Source organism: Lycium barbarum, chromosome 2 (genome assembly GCF_019175385.1).
Source record: "Lycium barbarum isolate Lr01 chromosome 2, ASM1917538v2, whole genome shotgun sequence".
Taxonomy (NCBI): domain Eukaryota; kingdom Viridiplantae; phylum Streptophyta; class Magnoliopsida; order Solanales; family Solanaceae; genus Lycium; species Lycium barbarum.
In genome coordinates this window covers 49,633,820-49,656,169 of record NC_083338.1, presented here as the reverse complement: position 1 = coordinate 49,656,169, position 22,350 = coordinate 49,633,820, and the positions used below count along the sequence as shown (strand labels likewise).

At 36.5% G+C, this 22,350-nt stretch overlaps 1 protein-coding gene and 1 long non-coding RNA gene across 2 annotated transcripts; one reads left to right on the top strand and one right to left on the bottom strand.

The window, feature by feature from the left end:
- Window positions 1-2,827: 2,827 nt before the first annotated feature.
- LOC132626488 (uncharacterized) lies at window positions 2,828-5,381 on the bottom strand. The gene is made up of 3 exons (XR_009577339.1): window positions 5,011-5,381; window positions 4,043-4,109; window positions 2,828-3,101 (listed from the first exon to the last, which is right to left on the bottom strand). It is a non-coding gene; the product is annotated as an uncharacterized LOC132626488 (long non-coding RNA).
- A 3,927-nt stretch (window positions 5,382-9,308) lies between these two features.
- LOC132626486 (ruBisCO large subunit-binding protein subunit beta, chloroplastic) lies at window positions 9,309-15,625 on the top strand. The gene is made up of 15 exons (XM_060341394.1): window positions 9,309-9,466; window positions 11,130-11,348; window positions 11,440-11,565; window positions 11,749-11,886; window positions 11,977-12,072; window positions 12,211-12,453; window positions 12,562-12,796; window positions 12,916-13,085; window positions 13,161-13,238; window positions 13,330-13,401; window positions 13,518-13,622; window positions 13,876-13,968; window positions 14,126-14,218; window positions 15,111-15,234; window positions 15,357-15,625. Exons 2-15 carry the CDS (start codon window positions 11,136-11,138, stop codon window positions 15,368-15,370), a joined length of 1,800 nt encoding a protein of 599 aa, XP_060197377.1. The 5' UTR covers window positions 9,309-9,466; window positions 11,130-11,135; the 3' UTR covers window positions 15,371-15,625.
- The last annotated feature ends 6,725 nt before the right edge of the window (window positions 15,626-22,350 follow it).

Here is a 22,350-nt window from a genome sequence, read left to right as displayed (position 1 = left end):
CGTTCCATTAATACTTCCATGAGTCATCTTGATATATCTTAGTACATTCTTCATGGATACTACGATCAGGGGATATTTATCCTGACGTTCTTTTTCTTTCTATATGCAGGATGACTCTATTAAGTCCCGAATCTTAAGAGTACGATCTTCTAAATTCATTAGTTAGACCTCCACTTGATTAATTGATACATTCTTTTAGACTAATCCTTTTTCTTAACCTTCGCACTAGTCAATCCGCTTGCGGGGACACGGCTGGTTGTACTGGTTACGATATTACTCAACTCTAATGATATAGGCTTATCAATACATGGAACCTTTAGAATACTTAATCTATCACTCCCTTTATAAATTAGCCTCGTTATCGGTCATAGTATTAGAATTCTTATGACTGCAATGCCTCAGCCGTGAATACTTCATAGATCATATCGTTAAAATTCTCATTCAAGATCTAGAAGAAAAAACTTTTTCGTACTTCTCCTATTGCTCGAGGATGTAAGCGACTTTCTCTCTTCCCCTCTTTTAACACTTGTTCACTCATTAATTTACGTATCATACGTTATTCATTATAAAACATCCTGGCCTACTTTTTGCAGCTTTAAACATTATGCCTGGTCATTATCTTTTGATAGTACTTACCTTAAAGAACGGATGGTTGACTTGATCCCTTATAAGGTCCAAGCTAGATTTTGGAAGATTTAATATTACATACCGTTGTTCAACTATATACAAATCAGGTCGTCATACTTAGATCCGAGTTCTTTTATTGGCTTTATGGTTAAGACTTTCCGTTGATGGCGCTCTGGGAAAAGATTTCCTTAATCACATTGAGTTGTAAGTTCATTACTCCATTTATCTTTTATAGCCTTTAGTCGGTTTAAGGATGCTTGCAGATATCTCTACTTACTCAACATTTCATCTTTTCTATCAGGTCATTATCCCTTTCTCATTGTGGGTCATTATATTGTCTTGGCTTAACCACACCTTTATGATATTTATATAACCATGGAAACATAAAATATGAATTTATAGAAGTCTTTAGAAACCTGACCGAATCAAAATACGCTGGTCAAGTACGGTCCGTACATCACGTGAGGTAGATGAAACTTGTCAAATTCTTGATGAAACGTATTCTCTTTGATTCGCCATTATCCTTCTCATCACAGTCTGCCTATCTATTATTAGCATACTTGTTCCTGTCTTCGGACTTCGTCATGTCACTCCTTCCGTACTTGCTATCCATTCGCAGAACCTTTCCCAACTATTTTTGATTATCCCAAATTTCTCATCATCACTTGTCTCCAGCAAACTAATCTTACCCAAGGGGTATTTATAACTATGTCATATTGCCCAATAAGTTCAAGGGTCATATTATTTTACTGTTTGTGTCATGCTTTGACTTACTAACACCATAATATGCAACTCCCAATGGCCAGCGATATAACTTCTTTGTGACTAGACGAAGGATCTATACCTCTTCTATTACTAGGGGTACTAGCCCTTGTAACTTGGGGTCACTATTCTCGGAGCGTCGTTCTACGCATTCTCATTAAACATTTCCATAGCCAACTTTAATATGACTTATTTGAAATGATCCATCCTCATTAACTTTAAAATGAATTATTTGAAATCATCCATCCTCATTAGTAGTGTTCTGGGTCATCCCCACTCTCTTGAGCAAGGTGTGACCATTTGGGTCACGAGTTTATAAGATACTTTCTTGTTTATGTCAACGAGATTCACCGTGAGACGGTAAGTTCTCCTAACCTTCTTCAATCCTCCAAGAAAACTTCTTTCATCCCATCTTCATAGCTTAGCTTCATCTTATCATTTTTCCCACCAAACTTAGACTTTTGTAAAGTCATCGGAGTAACGTAATATCATAAATTTAGGATTCACTTAGCTTAATCATTTGGAAGGGGGAATCACATTACATACTCTGCCACTACATCAGGTGGAGTTCCACATTCTTCTAGCCTACCAACATGTACACGGAATCTAACTAGCATTTTACCTTTACAATCATAACCTATTCTCATCAGAGGGTCTAATCCCGCAAATAGTGCCATTGAAGCAATCCCTAAAATAAGGGTCAGGTCGATACTTTCGAACATAAAATGGGTCAATACTAAGTTTATAGGAGGTAAAGATGATGATAACAAAGTAATAGCATACCTCAAACAGCATCGGGGCTCCGGGCTCCATTCGCTCCCTTGCCTTTACTTTTACTGATCAACTTAGGGCACTCGCGGACCTTGTGGCTTTGGCTGCCACACTAGTAACAAACCCCTATACCTTTACGACACAATCCCATATGTGCTCGATCACACTGCCTGCAAGATGGTTGAGATGGTCTCACTCGATCTGTACTACTCTGGCCCTGATACCGATGTTTGGGAACCCTGTCTCAACCTTACCTAAGAACACTGATCATGCACAATCTATCGTGAAGGTCCAGCCTGCGGATCATACCATCGTAGCTCATCGCCACACTGTTTCCCACTGTACTCACTAACTACCTTGGCCCTCTTTGTCACGACCCAACCCCGTAGGCCGTGACTAGTGCCCGATCTGGGCACCCGAACCCATCTATTAAATATTATCTCAAATTCTATCAACTCATTCTAGTATATGGCGGAAGCCGACAAGGCTTTATTTCAAATTTAGGTAATTTCCAGAAAAATTTCGGCAGAGTTTCCTTTGTTTTACGGACTATCCAATATACCCTGCACGCAGAAAATACCAACGAAAGCCACACAGGGCTAACCAAGCAATATATAAACATATGCGGACCGGCCGCCTCGGCGTATAGGGTCGCCCAAACAACATATGCGGACCGGCCGCCTCGGCGTATGGGATCGCCCAAACGACATGTACATACATTCATACAGAAAGACCCTAACCCACAAACATGTCCACAGACCTCTAAACAGACCGACAGAATCATATGACAGGACAGGGCCCCGCCGTACCCATGAACGAATATGTATAAATGCACTAACAAGTATATATACCAAAAATATAAGCTCCGGGATGAGAGGAGCACTCCGAATAGCAGAAGGGGGTGTCCTAAACAGGTGGATCACCAAGCTGTGCGTCTGTACCTGCGGGCATGAAACGCAGCCCCCGGAGGAGGGGGTCAGTACGAAATATGTACTGAGTATGCAAAGCAGAAGGTACAGAAATAAGTCTTGAACAGTAATTGAATCAGAAGTATGGAAAATAATACATATCCCAAAAATATCAAAATGTTTATTTCCAAAGTATAAATTATGCATAGGGCACAGGAAAATATGGTCGCCCGCCTGTCGATGGCGCCATAACACAGCATAACACCAGAAAGTTTCAAATCTCCGAATCCCCGGCACACATCACAACACAGCATAACGCCAATCACAGCATAACGCCAAACATATGTGGAACCCGGCCCTCGAGCGAGGAGCTCGGTGAACCATAAACACAGCATAACACCGGAATGTATCATAATACGCACGACAACCGAACCGGCCCGGGAACCGGCGAACGAAATCATAGGGCACGAGCGGAGTAGTGAGGAATCATATGCATAAAATCATTATCATAAATCCAAAGATAAGTAAAATAGTCATATTTGAAATCGGAACAATAATTACAACATTTTCTTCCCGAAGTTACCGAAATTACATAAAGGGCGTCGCGGGACCCACGGACGAGTATAGACCCGAACTGAGCCCGCCTATGAAAAAACATACTCATTTTATATCATACAAACTCCTACGAAAATTTCAAAGCAATCCGAGCTTTTCTGAGGAAGTTATGGGCGTTTGAACTTTTGGAATCGCTAAAGAACAAGCTTTGAAACCTAAAATCAACTTTCATGAAATCTTTACAAATCATAAACTCCGAGGATAAAAAGATCAATGTTATGGCATATGCGCCCAAGAATACCAAGGAAACAAATACGAATCATAGACAAGCTCGGATTTGCGAGAATAGAGTTTCCTAGAGGCTCGCATCATGGCCTACTTTAACTAAGGCATGCCAAAAGAAAGGTTACTTTACATACCTCAAACGCTCTCCAATACGATCCAAACTCAAGCTAAATCCAACCTATGATTCGGGCTGCCCACGATCTATAAACAAGCCATAAAATGCCAAACATTAGCTAAAGACTTTTTGGGCATTAAATTCCAATTTCGCCCTTAATTCTACAGAAATTTGGGCAGCATTTCCCCTGTAAATAGGCTATCCCGAGAATTTAACTCGGCCGTATCAATCAACAACAACAACAACAACCAACCTAACAACATTAATAATCAATCCGAAAGGTAATACAACAATAATAGCTCTCTTTTCCATCATTCATCAACTTTCATAAATTCAATTCGACGACTTACCTTCAAGCCAAAATCGACGCTTATACGCTCACATACTAACCCGAACCCATACCAAAAACATTTCAGGACATTCTAAGCAATTTATACAATTTTTCCAACAATCCATAAATTTTCCCAAGCTACCCGAAACAGCCCCTAACCGAGACAGCCCCCCTAACTTTTTCTTCATTTCCAAATCATGGTTCGTATCTACAATTTACATTCTAACAATGCTATTTTCATCAATACACAATTTACATTAAATGTACAACAACTTCCAAATCAGTCCGCAATATTTACAACATCAATTTGAGTCAATAAACTTTCATTTCCAACATAGAATTCATGGCGACGACGGCTAAACAATAAACGATACTAATTCAATTCTTGGCACATAAGGTGACCCATTTTCGGCTAACACTACACATATACATATATGGATGATTCTCAATTGTTCTTCACCTTACAATGATCATAATCAACTAACTAGGCATTAATTCATAATTTCAATCACAACACAACAACACCCATTTACACGGCTCAAGCTCCACATACACAACTCACCTCCAACATTTCATATTTCATGATTTTCCTCCATTATAACATACTACAACATGCATACAGCCTTTATAACATACAAAACATAATGAGTTCTTACCTTTCTTCTTCAACTTTCCAATAGCCTAGGGTTTCCAAAAGATGAAAAATGATGGTTTGATCGCTCCAACGATGCTTCCACGCTACTTAGGGACCTCAAAATAGTGGGTTTACAACAAAGAAATAATTTTGGGATGGCTTGAAATGGAGTTGATTTTTCTTAGTCTTGGCCGTGAGCTTCTTGTTGAAGCTCTTCAACTTTTGGTTTTATTTGCTAAGTGTTGAAGTGGTAAAGATGACTTAAGGTCATCTTTTAAGCTTCCACAATATTTATCCATGTGTCCCATGGCCCACACATGTGTTGGACCAATTAAAATTGGCCACACAATGTGTGGGACCATTTGAGGGCCACAAGGCCTCATTTGCAAGATTTTTTTTTAATTCCAATTTATGAATTGTGGTCCCAAATTTTTCCTAAGTGTTCAATGCCAACAATTCCATATATAACTTATGCCTCGAAATAAAATCAAAGGTCAAAAGTCCCGACTTCGAATCCCGGAATAGTCTTGGCTCTAAATTATCATAATTAATCCGGGTTGTCCCAATGTATAAAAATACGGGACGTAACACTCTTAGCCCTCTCATCACCCTCAGCTGATTCAAATCGTGTAACTATAAGCGATCCCTAACCGAAAATCTCATAAGGTTGTGAACTGCTTGACCCTTCATGGGGGCTGTCAACACAAGCTACTCTGGGATGGCGCCATGCTTGGGAGGCCACAAACTAAATCAGCACCTGCACCACTCTCCTAACATCCTCATCAGATGGAGCCGGTAGTGGAACTGCTGATATGAGAGCTTCCCTCAGCCCCTCTGGTACTATCAGAGTCGAAGATACCTGGAAAGGCGACTCACTCATGTCCTCTAACAGATCTCTCTCAATAGGGGGCGTACTACTCGCATCCCCTCTCAACTCATCCTCAATCACCCAACTAGTCATAGCTCTGCTGGAAAAAGGCATCGCTGTAATCACAAACACGATAAGGGTTATAGAAAGAACTCTTACAACTCCGCTCAATCACACGATCTAGAACAAGAAGGAAGGTAACCATCCTAAATGCCATGTAGCCTCATATAATGTGGTGCACAAAACATATATAAACAAAACTATACTAGACACGACTTGTAGACTCCCTAGGACAGACCTGCTCTGATACCAAGTTTTTCACGCCCCAAATAAGGAGAGGTGTGGCCGACACCTAGTGCCACACTCAGCCCAAGCGAACTACTCTGTAACTTACGATAGGTAACCCTCAACTTAGGCCAACAAGGCCTACCTGTAAACAGACAATACTAACAAGGCTGCATTCTGACATTTGTAAATGCTAGCTATATTTGAAAGGGCACACACACCCAAAACATATATATACATACTGTGTAGGCCAACAAGGCCGCCATCAACTAACAGTACCAAAATGAATAAGTATAAGGGCTGGCAAGGCCACAACACTAACACAATTTATACAAGACTCGTCTACAAGCCTCTAAAGAGTAAACAACTATATCATGGCCAGGACAGGGCCCCGACCTACCCATCATGTCTGTATACACAAAAGGACTCCAAACTAAACCTGGTAACTCCAGATAAGTAGAGCTCACCAATCAGCTGATGTCTGGTTTCACCCACATGGGAGGTCTATATGTCTGTCTATTAGCACCTACAAGCATGAACACAGCTCCCCGGACAAAAGGGATGTCAGTACGAAATAATGTACCGAGTATGTAAGGTAATAGAATAACTGAAACTGAAACTGAAAGCATAGTAATTTGGAGGCCAAGGAATGCCCTGAAATAACTCACATGATCTGTCTCACATCAAAATGCAATAACATAATATCATACATCTCACTGACCAAGTGGTCAGGCAAATGTAAAATCTCACTGACCATAAGGCCAGGCAATAATCTCTGATTGACCCGTCGGCCAAGCAATAATGTCTTACTGACCAAGCAGCCAGGCAATACTGTCTCACTGACCAAGTGGCCAGGCTAAAGAAAATATATGTATATCATGCATATGCTGAAAGATATAAGGCTCTGACAACTCATCCTAACTTATATTAATCCCCTTATGATGCAATCGACGCAACGCGACGAGAGGGAGTACAACGAGCTTATCATTTCTGAAAATTTTTGCAACTCTTATAAGTCCAATATGATTGCTTTTATTTAATTCTCAAGTTGATTCTTTCCTTGGACTTAGGTCAACTTATTCACGACGAATCCCTTGTACAAAAGTGCGGGATGTAACAGTTTCTATGAATGCCATAATGTCATGAACTATTGGGCATTGTGACCAACAACTGCAATAGGGACTATTGGCCATCTGTGACCAACAACTGCACTAACCAGCTAGCCCATGGTGAATGCTCTGACATTTGAGAACAACAATTGAAACGCGTGAAGGAACCATAATTTTTTTTTTTTTTTAAAAAACTATCTCTTTCCTAGATAATATGACCAAGGGTACAAAATTCATCCAACTCATCAGTAGAGATCAATGCAGCATCAAGAAAATCCACACTAATGTTAAAATGGAAGCTCCAGACAGTGGTACCTACAAACTTAACATTAACGGTTCATGTCTAGGCAATCTAGAAGTAGAGGGAATAAAGGGAGTAAATCAGAAACAATATTGAAAATTGTATCCTTGGTTTCATAAAAATCATCCCTTACTAAAATACTTGCTATCAGACTTAAGATAGGTTTACAACACAATTTTATCCCAATTGATATTACCTCAAACTCCATAAAAGTAATGCACATACTAAACACAGACATCTAACTTATAGTTTACTAATCTTTAAATTTAGGTCATCAATGCAGTTATGGGGAATCTTGATGTCAGACACACATACATGGAGCACAATAAGGCAAAAAAAAGGGCGAGGAAAAGCTATTTTATTTATCTTAAAATTTTGGTATTTCCTCTAGTGTTTGCAATTATGCAGTTTTGGCGGACATTCCAGAAGCTACGTTTGGCAGATACATATCAAACTATAATATTGATGTGCTGGACATATCTAACGAACAAGTAAGGAGCAATGTTCTTACAAATATGTAGTTTGCGCTGTAGTTACGATATAATTTTCAGTTAACCAAAATTAAAGTTTGATTTTCGTAATTGCCTTGGTAAATTTTGAGTTTGACATTCAGAAATGAGTTCCATCTTCTTCTTTTTTCAAATACTGATTTGGATAAAAGGCGAATAATACGACTTTAGTGGTTTAGTAGGCATTTGGACATGAATTTGGTTATATTTGCAAAAAAGAATTCTAAGTTAAGTTAAAAACCAATATTTAAAAATTGAAGTTGTATTTGAACATGCACTTCACTTGAAAAAATGATTGAAGTTTATTTTTTGTGAGGAATTTTTTTTATTTGAAAAGTGGTTAGAATCAATTTTTCAAATTTGAAAAACTCAACTTCAAATTGGAGTGAAAAATTAACTACCATACATAACCATCTTTTTTTTTCTTTCAAATATTGATTTGGTTAAAATCCATTTTAACATTCAACAAAATTAACAATACCATTCGAATAGTGATAGGCATATGGATATGGCTCATTATTGCTAAACTTGAAAATTAGTCATGGCAGCAAAATGTAAGTCGAGAATCTTTGCCTCTAATATAATTTGTTACAATATGAAAAGCTCAGGTGAACTGAACAATCAAGAAATTAGAGAAAGAAAGAAGAAGAGACGGAAAAGGAGAGGGAGAGAAAGAGAAATAGAGACAAGAAAATAATATTTTCTTTAAATATATCCCACAATTACATAGGTTTTTATATACTAACACATTCTAGAACTTTGAAGACTTAAATGAAAACTAGTCTAAAATAGGAATTAAACTGTAAAATTAACAAGTCCTAACTTCTCAACAAAATTGTGCCGCTCCCTTTGCTTGCCGCAACATCATTTCATGACACTATCATGCATAACCAAACATATATTTTTTAGTCAAAAAGGAGTTGAAAAAAGCTACAAATTTGCGATGATCTCCATTTTAACACTGTTTTATAGGTAGGTTGCATTGATTTTGACGTTGTTAAGTTAAAATTTTAGATTCCAAATCGATGGATAACAACGCAAGTTCAAAATTAAGAGAACCAAATTGCAACTTTTCACATTGTATAAGGGGGGATATGAGTAAATAATTGTGATACAAAAACTTCTAGAGTATTCCAAAAGAGGACAAACAAAACAACAGTTTGTGAATGTTAAGGACGTAGGTGCAAAACATTCAACGGCTGAGATTGATTAGAAGGTTCAAGATCAACAATGACCGTCTGTTCAAGACTCTTTCATACCCTTTTGGTTTGGTTTCATTATATAACCTAATCGTATCTACACAGCATTTTCATTTCTCCAAGAAAAAAAGAAGAAGATAAACCACACTTCACCTACTTCTTCCGCTATACTATAGTAAAACCCTACTCTCCACTCATTTTTTCAAGGTAAACTCCGCCCAACAAATTTCTGAACTCTTCTATTCTTGGTGGTTGTTACTTATTGTTGTTGAGATAATAGTAGCATTTTCTTTTGTTATTCGTGTCTTGTTTCCTTAATTTGGATCTATGTCGTGTTCTTGCTCTGTACTGTTTTCCTTATTAATTGTCCTGTTTTATTCACTGTTGTATTTTTTCCTCATAACTACTTTTATTTGCTACGACCTCTCTGCCTCCACGAGGTAGGGTAAGGCCTGCGCATATACTACTCTCCCCAGACCCCACTTGTGGGATTACACTGGCTATGTTGTTGTATGTCTTTGCTATTCTTGGTGACTTTTTACTTATAGTACTACTAGCAATAATAATGGCTTTTTTTTGTACAATTTGGTTTTTGTTGACTTAGAGGCGGAGCGGAGATAGGATTTTGAGTTTATGAGTTCTGAATTATAGAAAAAGCAGCTTACTTTGGTTGTTGATAAGTTATTTATATGTATTTAGTGGATTATTAAATACTAATATCAGATTTGAGCCAAAGTTACTGGATTCTATCGGAGATGTAGCTCCGGCACTCTTTGTTGCTACTTAATTAATTTTTTATTTTTTGAAGTTTTTCCTTAATTTGGATAATAACTGTTGGACCTAATTTAAGTTAAGAAGTGTTTGTATTAGGATAAGGAGATATAATTTACTGGGCTTTTGTATTTATTGGTTGATATTTTGCAACGACCACAAAAAAGTTAGTTTTTTTTTTTATTTCTGAAGTTTTTCTTTGATTTGGATAATTATTAAGGTTGGACAAATGTAAGATAAGAAGGATTTTTATTAGGATAAGGAGATGTAATTTACTGGGACTTTGTATTTATTGGTTTGTAATGATAAAGAAAAAGAATGTATATAGGTGAGGTAGGATGAGTTCTCTATGAGTAACAGTCTTTCTGAAGCTTTTCTTTAATTTGTATGATAAAAAAAGTTGAACCCAAAAAAAGTGTTTCTATTAAGGATAAGGAGATGTATTGATTGGTTCATATTTTGCAACCACAAAGAGGGAATGCATATATGTGAGGAAGGATGAGTTCGCTAAGAGTGCTATTATTAGTTTTTTTTGTTTCATTGCGGTTATAGATTTGTATGGTTGATGAGTATTTGTTTAGTCACTCAACTGATTCACTTGTTGGAAACACTCAAGAGTGTTGACAATGAAATTCTATAAATAGGAAAATTTCCTTATTTATATTGCTCTAGCACTGTTGACATCCTCCTAAAGTATCCTGTAGTGTGATATATGGTTCATCAAGATTTTATGTGATTTCGATTACAAAGCAGCAGCTATAGAATCACAGCAAAACTTGATGAACCATATATCACACTCTGGGACAGGATACTTTTGGGGGATGTCAATGGTGCCCTAAACGTAGAGCAATATAAATAAGGATATTTTCCTATTTAGAAAATGATCATCAAAAAGAAAGACACAAACATGACAAGACTAACCTCCCCTGGAGACTGCTCTTTCATCTTTGATTCCCATAGTACAATTTCATAGCCAAGCTCATTGTTTGGTATTTCTGAATCTAGACTAGTTTCTGTGCTGTTGAATACTGTATTCACTAGGATATGTTGGTGTTAATTTTGTTTGTTTGTTGTCTAATCATATAATGATTTTTTTTAGGGATAGATGGCATCTACTTTTGCTGGTATGTCCTCAGCAGGACCCTTGGCTGCTCCCAGCACTTCTTCAAACAAGCTTTCGTCTGTTGCTAATATATCTTCCACCTCTTTCGGGAGCAAAAGAAATGTTGTACTAAGAAAGAACCGCAGTCCGAAAATTTCGGCTGCAGCGAAGGAGTTGTACTTCAACAAGGATGGGTCAGCTATCAAGAAGCTGCAGGTGATATTTGACTAAAATTATCAACTAGCTTTATTGCATATACTCATTTGTTGTACGCGTTGTTGAATGCTTGATTTGCTTGATGTCATAGATTGGTGTGAACAAACTTGCTGATCTAGTTGGAGTTACTCTTGGCCCAAAAGGAAGAAATGTTGTCCTCGAGAGCAAGTATGGTGCTCCAAAAATCGTTAATGATGGAGTTACCGTCGCCAGAGAGGTGTGTTAATTTTAACACTTGACACTTTATTACACTCTAGCTGTTTCAATCTCTATGTTTTTTATTCATGTAAAACCTTATGTTGACTTTCAGATAACTGAAGAATGTCCTTGTATTCTTCATTGCTCGTGTGTGTTTGACTCGTTGCTAGTACTATCAAATTGCTCTTATCATTTCTATTAGGTTGAATTAGAGGATGCAGTAGAAAACATCGGTGCGAAACTAGTGAGACAAGCTGCTGCCAAAACCAATGACCTGGCTGGGGATGGGACTACAACATCTGTTGTGCTAGCCCAGGGCCTTATTGCTGAAGGTGTCAAGGTATATTTTGAAATCCATATGGTGCTGACATGTTTCAATGTGTTAAATCTTCTATAATATTTTCCTTACCAACTAAGATTGTGTAAGCAGGTGGTTGCAGCTGGTGCAAACCCTGTCCTGATCACCAGAGGAATTGAGAAGACTGCAAAAGCATTAGTAGCTGAGTTGAAGAAAATGTCCAAAGAGGTAATTATATTCATCAATGGGTCTTTAGATTGAATGCAATGATCTCGATGTTTTAGTTTTGTGCTGTTAGGTAGTAGGCTGTGTCTCAATATGCTATTTTTTGGTGGATGAGATGTACCGACCAAGTCTGTGTTTCAGGTGGAAGACAATGAACTAGCAGACGTGGCTGCAGTAAGTGCTGGGAACAACTATGAAGTAGGGAGTATGATTGCTGAAGCCATGAGCAAGGTTGGAAGAAAAGGTGTTGTGACACTAGAAGAGGGAAAAAGTGCTGAAAACAGTCTCCGTGTGGTTGAAGGAATGCAATTCGACCGTGGTTACATCTCTCCTTACTTTGTTACTGATAGTGAGAAAATGACCGTTGAATATGAGAACTGTAAGGTGGGAGTCTGCTTTCTAGTCTTCGATTGTAAAGCTTAAGATGTTTGTTCATGTGCCTCTTTGAATGCATAGTGTGCCTATTACTGATTTAGGCATTCTGAAATGCAGTTACTACTGGTTGATAAAAAGATAACAAATGCAAGAGATCTTGTTAATGTCCTGGAAGATGCTATCAGAAATGGTTACCCAATTTTAATTATTGCTGAAGATATTGAGCAAGAAGCTCTGGCAACACTTGTTGTCAATAAGCTTAGAGGTGCCTTAAAGGTTGCCGCACTTAAAGCTCCTGGTTTTGGTGAGCGAAAAAGCCAATATCTTGATGACATAGCAACCCTTACCGGAGGTAGCCTAGTTGTTTCAATTCTGCATCTTCACTTCTGATCCTTGTACCTGTTGGAACTCCTGATAACCCAAAACTGGAGATGGTGATAGCTAACATTAATTTGTCCCTGTAATCTGTAGGCACTGTGATTAGGGAGGAACTAGGCCTCACCTTAGACAAGGCTGACAAGGAAGTTCTAGGCCTTGCTGCTAAAGTGGTGCTATCTAAGGATTCCACTACAATTGTTGGTGATGGTAGCACTCAGGAAGCAGTCAATAAGCGTGTTGCACAGATTAAAAACCTGATAGAGGTGAGTGTTTGTTTGGTATTTTGGTAACATTGCTTGTCACAATTCAGTTTCATATAGTTTGGGAATTCCAAGCAGGCTGCAGATCAAGATTATGAAAAGGAAAAACTTCAAGAAAGAATTGCTAAATTATCAGGAGGTGTGGCTGTCATACAGGTAACTTCCAGTCCAATATTAAGAATTTTGGTTTGTTGAGTTGGTATAAAGTATAGCTAAACTTTGTTGATGCTTTAATTGAATGTTGAAGGTCGGAGCACAAACTGAAACTGAGTTGAAAGAGAAGAAACTTAGAGTGGAAGATGCTCTCAATGCAACAAAGGTAAAGCTGGTTTTGGAGTCATTTAATTAGGTCTCTGTCCTATAATTTTAAATGTTTTGATGAATGACTTGCAACATGAGGATCCAAGTTCTGATGATGTTTGCTCTTGCTTTCAGGCAGCTGTTGAGGAAGGTATTGTTGTTGGAGGAGGCTGCACACTCCTCAGACTGGCTGCCAAAGTTGATGCCATCAAGGAGACCCTTGCAAATGATGAGGAGAAGGCAAGTTTGTGGCAGTTTGAAGTTCTTTCATTTTGTTGTGGGTTCATAGGCAGTCGTTGAGGAAATGCGTTAACATTTCTTTTAAAATTTGTACAGAAGAAAATGATCCGCAAAGATCTCGTGTGCTTTTTTCAAACTCTTTTATCTTTAAAAATAAAAATCTCTTGCAAAGAGACATAAAACTAAAAAGAAACTTGTCTAGGGGTTCAAAACCAATTGACAGTCATTGTAATATCATTTATTTTACTTGCAGGTTGGAGCTGATATTGTCAAAAGAGCATTGAGCTACCCATTGAAATTGATTGCTAAAAATGCTGGTGTTAATGGAAGCGTTGTCAGTGAGAAGGTACATATATATATGCTTTGGTGATTAAGGGAAAAACAATGGACCATAATGTTACCCCTGGAAAAAGCATTGTGCTTGAGTTACTTTTGTATTAACATTGTTGATTGGTTTTTAATTTTTTTAATTTTCATATTTAAAATTCTTATTTGCCTTTCAGGTGCTCTCAAGTGACAATGTAAAATTTGGATACAATGCTGCAACTGGCCAATATGAAGACTTAATGGCTGCTGGCATCATTGATCCAACAAAGGTAAGATTTTCTAGATTTGCATTATGAGTCACTGAGAATGTGGCCTAACACATATGGCTATATGCTGTGTTTCCGAGGGATCCCCTGAATGGATTTGGTGTGGGGGTTGTGACGGTTCTCCTTGCAGTTGTCCGTCTTGGTTCCTAGGGGTGTGTCTAAAAATATTCAAAAGTGTCCTTGAAAATTGAGCCTTAACATGAGTTTGGATTATAGATTTAGGCTATATTATAGGGATACTATAGTTTGTACAGAAACTTGACATATAGCTCATGGTTGTGGTTCACCAGAAATTAATTTATACTCCCAACCGTTTCAATTTTGGCATGGAGTTTAAGAAAGTAAAGACTTTTGAATCTTGTGGTCTTAAATTAAGCGTGTGGAATGTACAAAAATGCCTTTTAATCTTGTGATCTTAAACATGTTATATGGAAAGTTGAAATTAAATGTTGCTAAAAGGAAAGAGAAATTCTTTTTTAAACAAATTAAGAAGGAAAGTAAGACGAGTAAATTGAAACAGATGGAGTAATCATCTGCTGTCTGGGACTTGTCAAGGTGAATTGTGGTTTGAAATCAGAGTTCAGATATCTGTCTGGAATTGTCTGCTCTCTGACACGTGTCAAAGCTGATCATGACTTGAAGCCTCAGTAAAGGCAATAAGCACATGAAATCACAGATGTATTTTGCTCTTTTCGTGTGTCTTTTACTTTTCTAATCCTGTTTGGGGTGCGTAGAAGTGTTTGGTTGGAAGGTTTTGGAGAACACGGGGTAGTTTTCCACAATTGAGAGACTAGTTGATTGATGACATGAATCATCAGAAAATGTCTCAGCTAATCTTTCTTTACTTGGTTCGTTGTTATTTCTGTAAGCTGACATGTCTATGTGCCCTGCTCAGGTGGTGAGATGTTGTCTAGAGCACGCCGCATCTGTGGCAAAGACATTCTTGATGTCCGATTGTGTGGTTGTTGAAATCAAGGAGCCTGAACCAGCAGTTGCTGGCAGCCCAATGGACAACTCAGGTATCTCCTTGAATTTGATTTCACAATTGCTTTCATTGCTTGACATTTCCTTTCAGCTTGACAATTTATAGCGCACTAAGCTCAACATGTCAACTGATATTCGTGATTCATTTTCTTTTCAGGATACGGATACTAGGTGAATGAATGAAGGCTACTGATAAGAGGAACTGCCCCTGCCAGATGAACCAACACTATCTGGTGGCAATGCTTGAAAGCCTTTATTTTTTGTAAAAGTTTAGGTATTCATTCTTGAAGGATTTAGAAATCCTGGTGGGAGTAGCAGCAGCCTTTCAGGGTTCGGCACTGTATGAATATGCAATTTAATGTATAATTGCAGCTTCAGTGGATGTTGAGTGACAGGACATAAATAAATCTTCTATATAATTTCTCATATTGCTAATTCTCCCTTACCCAACAGGATTACACGAAAATAGTATCGAGAATGACCGGAAAGGTGGAAACAAGACCAGATAGAATTTGATCATTATGAACAAATTCAAAATCTTTAGAGCCAATCATTAATTCCCAACTGTGGGTGATTGGAATGTGATACATAAATCAATCAACAATTAAAGTCTTTTAAAACCAAGTAGAATCGAATTCTATTGGAAGACTTGGAAAATTGAGTTTGAAAATTTAGGAAATTAGTTTTTTCCCACAAAAACAGCTCAAACATGCAGCACAAGCAACGATGACACAACAACGGCACAAAATGTGTCTGGGGAAGGTAGATTAAAAAGCCATGACAAAATCTATATATATTTAAAGCACTGGGGAAGGTAGATTAAAAAGCCATGACAAAATCTATATATATTTAAAGCACAAATAATTTTCATTAAATGTTGAACGATGAAAATATTTTGAATAAAATTTAGATCTTTTGCCTAAAAGATTAATTCCACATATAAAATTGACTTTGAGTTTAACTACGTTCTCCTAATCCGGCCAAATTAGAACTAATTATACAATTATTAGTATTCAATAAAATCAATCTTAGTTGGAATCCTAAGTTAAGAATACCAGGATACTCTCTATTTGTGCAAACTATAAAAAAGGTCCAACTAGAAAAACAAGGTACAAATCTTCTGCATAGATGATTGTGAAAGAAACTATGCTAAATTATAAAGAACTGCTAGATTTATGATTTTAGCTATTTTGGGAGATAGAATTCATATTTATATCTTTAATTGCTGGATTTAGGCTCTTGTTGATGCTTTTTGTAGTTTATTATTGTTTTGTGCCCGTGATATTGGTTTTTCAGTTCGCTTACTTTTACCCTGTCTTCCTCATTAATTTGAAGGTTTTAGATGCCAGCAAGAAGTTCAAAAAATCAATAATAGACTGTACAGAATATATTAAGCGATTGTTGCTAACTCATTGGTTTGACTGCACAAACATCAATGTCTAAGGTAATGTTGGAATTTAATTATTTTCTTGCGTGTTTGCATTATTGGATACTATTTTTTTTTTCCAGAAGTTTCTTTTGCTCTGTCAAAGACAGGAGCAAGAACATATTACTGCAGCAAAGAATCCCGGAATAATCACATTGAATGTACCAAGTTATACATTTTATCTGACATATTGTGCAAAAGATCGATCTTTAAAGAAGGTCTACCGTGCCTATAAATCGTGCTTCTCTAGAAAATATTAATAACACAATGATAATAACCAAATTTATAAATTCGGCTGGAAAACCTTTTAGTTTTGAATTAACATACCAGTTTGATAAAAATAGTATCCTCTTGATTCTAAATTACATGATTGAAGATTATTTATTGGTGATGCATTATTATATTTTTAGGTTAAGTATTCATGTATGAAATATAATTGATAAAGGGAGAATATTGAAAGGAAACTGGAAAACTATGTAAGATCTTTCGCGTGGCTGTCTACTTATTGCTGAGTATTTTCATATTTCATGAGTTTAAATTCCACTATTAGCATCTTTTTCCTTTTCCTTCCCCTCACATAATAAATATTTTAAGCAAAATAATATAAAATAGCTCATACAGAGTCATTTGGATTGTGCGGTTTAGTTGCAGAAGGATTATGAAAATAATTATATCCTATTCTTTTTAGATACTTAGGATTGAATTTGGGGTGGAGTTTAAATCTCTCATTCGTGAGATGACATGTATTATGTGGGATAAAAAAGATTACAAATTCATATTGTTTTCTTGTAGTGATGCTATTAAATGATAGTGAATAATTCTTATTTGTTAGTTTCAAACAGCTAATTCCCTATTAAGACTTTAAAGCCAACTAATATTCTTATTTGAAAGAAACTTACGGCAATTATATTAGGCAAATTTGTATTGACTTGGACTCATTTATCTTTGATGGTTTCTTTTAATTTTTGTTTGGAGTTTCAATTTTAATAGGAAAGAGTTGGAGCTTTTAGTAACTTAATTTGTATAAATTGTCACATGACAAAGTAAAATTGAGGATTTTTTTATTCAAATCCATGCGCTTCACAAATTACGTCTAGCAAGGTAAGATGAGGAAAATTATTATTATTGGATTTTACTTCTCAACAATGTTCTATGCACGATTAAATATTTGTCTAGTCATATTTTTTAATGATTAAAACACTAAATATTGATCGATTAAAATATCCTCAAAATATTGATGGACTTTTATATTCTTCAAACGGTAAAATACTACTACTTTAAAGAAACAATTCCGTAGAGGATAAAATTGTCATATTTGAGATCGATTTTGCCTAATATTCTAACCACTCAAATTCCTTTCCACATGGATTCGTATCACATTTGACAAATTGAAGTTTATTGGAACTCTTCTTCACAAGTTTCAATCCTTTTGGAGACTAACCGATAAAGAGTTCAAATTATAATTATATATTAAGAAAAAAGGTAAACGATAAAATGCATATTATGAATGGACCCCTTTAATTTCCTAATCATTCTTTTCCAAGAAAATTCAGTAGAAATAAATAAAGAGAACCATTTGCTTGGGGATTATAATTTCTAACCATTCAGGCAACTACGTCAATGTAGTTCAACTTGGACAATAATACTAGACAAGGTAATGTGAAATTCTGCTACTTTAAAATTATTATATTATTGGTGTTTTATTTCAATCCAAAGTATATCTCTAAGAACGTAGTCCTAATCCTATTTCAATTTACTACAAACTTCATTTTCGTTTGAAGCATGAATTCAGGTTGCTCCACAGCAACATCAAAGTCATCTATGTCCAGTAAGGTTCCTTAAATTATCTAATCTCATTAAATCATCATCAATTGTAGGAGGAAAAAAGAACATGAACCCAAGTCTCATGTGAAGAATGATGGTTATGACGCCAACTGACAATGTCAATCATTTACAAGGAAAAAATATGTAAAGCTTAAAATTATAGTTTGATATCGCCATCCTCTTATTTTACTTAAATTTTGGTATTAAGTTTTTGTTGTTGGATTGCCTAAACTAGGTAACACATATGTATCTAATGTATGTCGCCATCCACACTATACGACTTATATTCATGTTTCTATAGGTAATATGATTTCATTACATGAATTTTCTCTCAAAGATTGGTCTTATGTAGGGGTGTACATGGATCGGATTGGTTCGGATTTTTTAAACACTAAACCAAACCAATTGCTTCGGGTTTTTAAATTTATACATTAAACCAAACCAATAAAATTCGGGTTTTTCAACTTCGGGTTTTCTCGGGTTATTCGGTTTTCGCGAGTTATTCGGGTTTTTTTTTTCGGAATAGTCTTGATACAAAACATATAACTTTTACTTCAAATATTTCTTTAGTCCTAGTAAGATGCAACTATGTAATTAAGGTGTTTCATAAGAAAATAACACAAAATGTGAGAAGAGTGATGACATTGTATTAAAATATTCAACAAAAGATAATAAAATCGGTTAAAATAAATAGTGCTAATTAATAAGCCATAAAGAAAATGACCATAATCTAAAAATACTAAGTCATGCTAAAATAAGTACGGCTAATAAGTATCAATTACATGACAAGAAAAAAAAACTTAAGTTATGTATTTTCACTCTCTAAACCAATTATGCAAAACTAAAGAATAGATATCCAACATTATTGTCATTTCTATGGGTAAATTGAATTTCTTTTGTTAGTATTAGTGTTGAGTTGGTTTTGGTTTGTACTTTATATGAGTTACTAACATCCATAGGATATAAAACTTATTCACATTCAAAATCCTAAGTTCAAGCTTGAATAATATGATAATAGATGAAAAACTACGAAAACAATTAAGAAATATTTATAAAATACTTTACAAATAAATATTTTTATGTATAAAATATTTTAAAAATTGAATACAAGTAATGTCGGGTTGGTTTGGTTCGGTTTGACTTTTTTTAGCTAAACCAAACCAATTATGGTCGGTTTTTTTTTTTCCAACACCAAACCAAACCAAGTCAAACCAAACCACTAGTCGAGTTTTTTTTCTCGGTTTGACTCGATTTATCGATTTGGTGCGATTCGTCGGTTTACTTTGTACACCCCTAGACTCTTATGTATATAACTCAGCGAGTTCAGATATAAAAGAAGTCAGCTCAAATAAGGGAGCACGGCTGCCTCAGAGTAGCATCCAAGCTTTGGAAATCAGAGTGGTTTATTCTAGCAACTATTGACTACAGTAAGAGTTTCAGTGTGGATTGCATTATAAATATATTTAATTTTACTATCTTTTGTACAAATTATGTTATACATGGCTTGGAATATTCGTGCAACGCACGTACGTAGAGACTAGAACTATAAAAAGCATGAAAAAGTTGTCTGAGAAAAAAAGAGCCATAACTACCACAAATAAATATGAAAGGATAAGTAGAACAACGCTCAACTACCTACTAATCTTCTACCAAAATTCGTGTCCTGCATGACCTCCTATCTAAGGTCATGTCTTCAGTAAGTTGGACCTGCGTTGTCACGATCCAAGCCGAGGGGCCATGATGGGCACCTGAGCCCTACCTGCCGAGCGCCGCTAGTCATGCTTACCTATCATAATCATAAACAAGAGTGGACCACGAGGGTCATCAGATGGAAACTTGCTAGATCATAAGAGAACCATACCGAAAAGGAGTGAGCCCAAAAGGGTATACGTATATAACCATGCTGGACAAAACTGTATAAGTCGACAAGGCCATCATAGACAACTATACAACAAAATATAGCCGAGGGGACCATATGACGTCTAATTGTACCACAACTGTCTACAAGCCTCTACTAGAGTGCATAACATGATAAGGTTGGGACAGGGCCCCGCCATACCCATATGTACAACAAAAATATAATGTACCAAAATATGATAGCAGCTCCGGGATAAGTGGAGTGCTCCAATATCAGCTGAATGGCAGTTTACTGATGCGGACCGTCACCCTATCTATCTGAACATGCGGGCATGGAATGCGTCCCCTAGGTGAAAGGGGCATCAATACGAACAAAGTACTGAGTATGTAAGGCATGAAAGTAACATAAAGAAAACATGAAAGTACATCGGATAAAAGGAATGCAACCTATATATCTGAACTGCCTCTGAGGGCCAATAATATGCATAAGTACTATATATATGCATATATAACGCCTGTCAAGCCTCTGTGGGCATCCCGTCATATCATATCGGCCTCTGTGGGCATAATCATTATCAAATGACCAGCTCATCAGGTGGTAGTGCGTATATAATACCGTGACCTTCCCCATAACCCATATAGATATAACATAAGTATACGCATATATAACACCTGTGGGGTCATAGTGTATATATATATATATATATCAGAGTGACATAAGGTCGTTACACCTCCGAACATCGTTATGAGATAACACTTTCATCAACAAGTGACTCTATGAACCACACTAAATCTGAAGAGGAGCTTGCTAAGAACAACATTACCAGAACATGAATTAACATAGAACATCCCTAGCTGCTAGGAACAGAATCATTATGGAGTAGCGTTACGTTTGCATTTTGTTCATATGGATCACGCCAAAAGAAATAAAGTTAGTCTTAACATACCTCAAGTCATCAACACAATCCCACAACGAAGTCGTCGAACTAGTACGCCATTCCTATAACAAGGAAGGCAATCACAAGCTTAGATGTTACTAGTATATCACATATATCAAACGATAAATCGATTCTAAAATGAAACGGGCAGCATTTCCCCTATTCCTTAACCATCACAACACATCCAACATCCAACAATCAACACAATAACCTCATATGATACTCTTTAAACTCATATCATTAACAGTCTGATATACACTTCGCATACGACACTTATACACCTTCTTCTTTCAAATATACCAAGTATAACAACCTCAACACAATCTCAACATCAACTACTATTCATACAATAAGATTTTATCTCAAAAACACATTAACACTCATGGCTCAAAATAGATACAACTCAACATAAACTCAAGTTCATATTTGAACCTTTCCTCCATCTTATTTCCCTGTAAATCTAGTATAACCATCATATAAACTCATAAACATGAAATAAGATGGAATATTACCTCAAGAACTCAAGAACACTTCAATTCCAAGATTACCTCACCTTGAAGTATCCTCCAAAACTACTACAAAGAGGAGAAATAAGCTTCAACAACACTTTGGAAACTTTAGGCACTAGATATTTTCTTTTAGATCCTTGATTTCACTTAGGGATTGGTTAGTTCTATTGGAGAGGGTTTCTAGAGGTGTTTGAGGTCAGGGGAAATGAGGAACATGAGATAAAATGAGGAGAATACAGAATATATATAAAAAAAGACTGCCATCGACTTTGATCTGCGTTGGCATCTGCGTCGCAGATGCTCATCTACGGCCGCAGATGACCTCACAGATCATTTCTAGAAATTTCTAGAAACTTCCTCATCACTGGGCTCTCACATGCAACCACGATCTGTGACGCAGATGGCCATCTATGATGCAGATCATGCCTTACACTTCCCGAACTTCGTCGAAACGTATCTTCTTCAACTCGTATGATCCCAAACCTTTAGGTACCCACTTATAACTCATATACAACATTCCGCAATGTTTTAGAAACTTCATACTACCTTCGACTCATATTAGTTTACTTACGACATAAACGACGCGAAATTTTACCA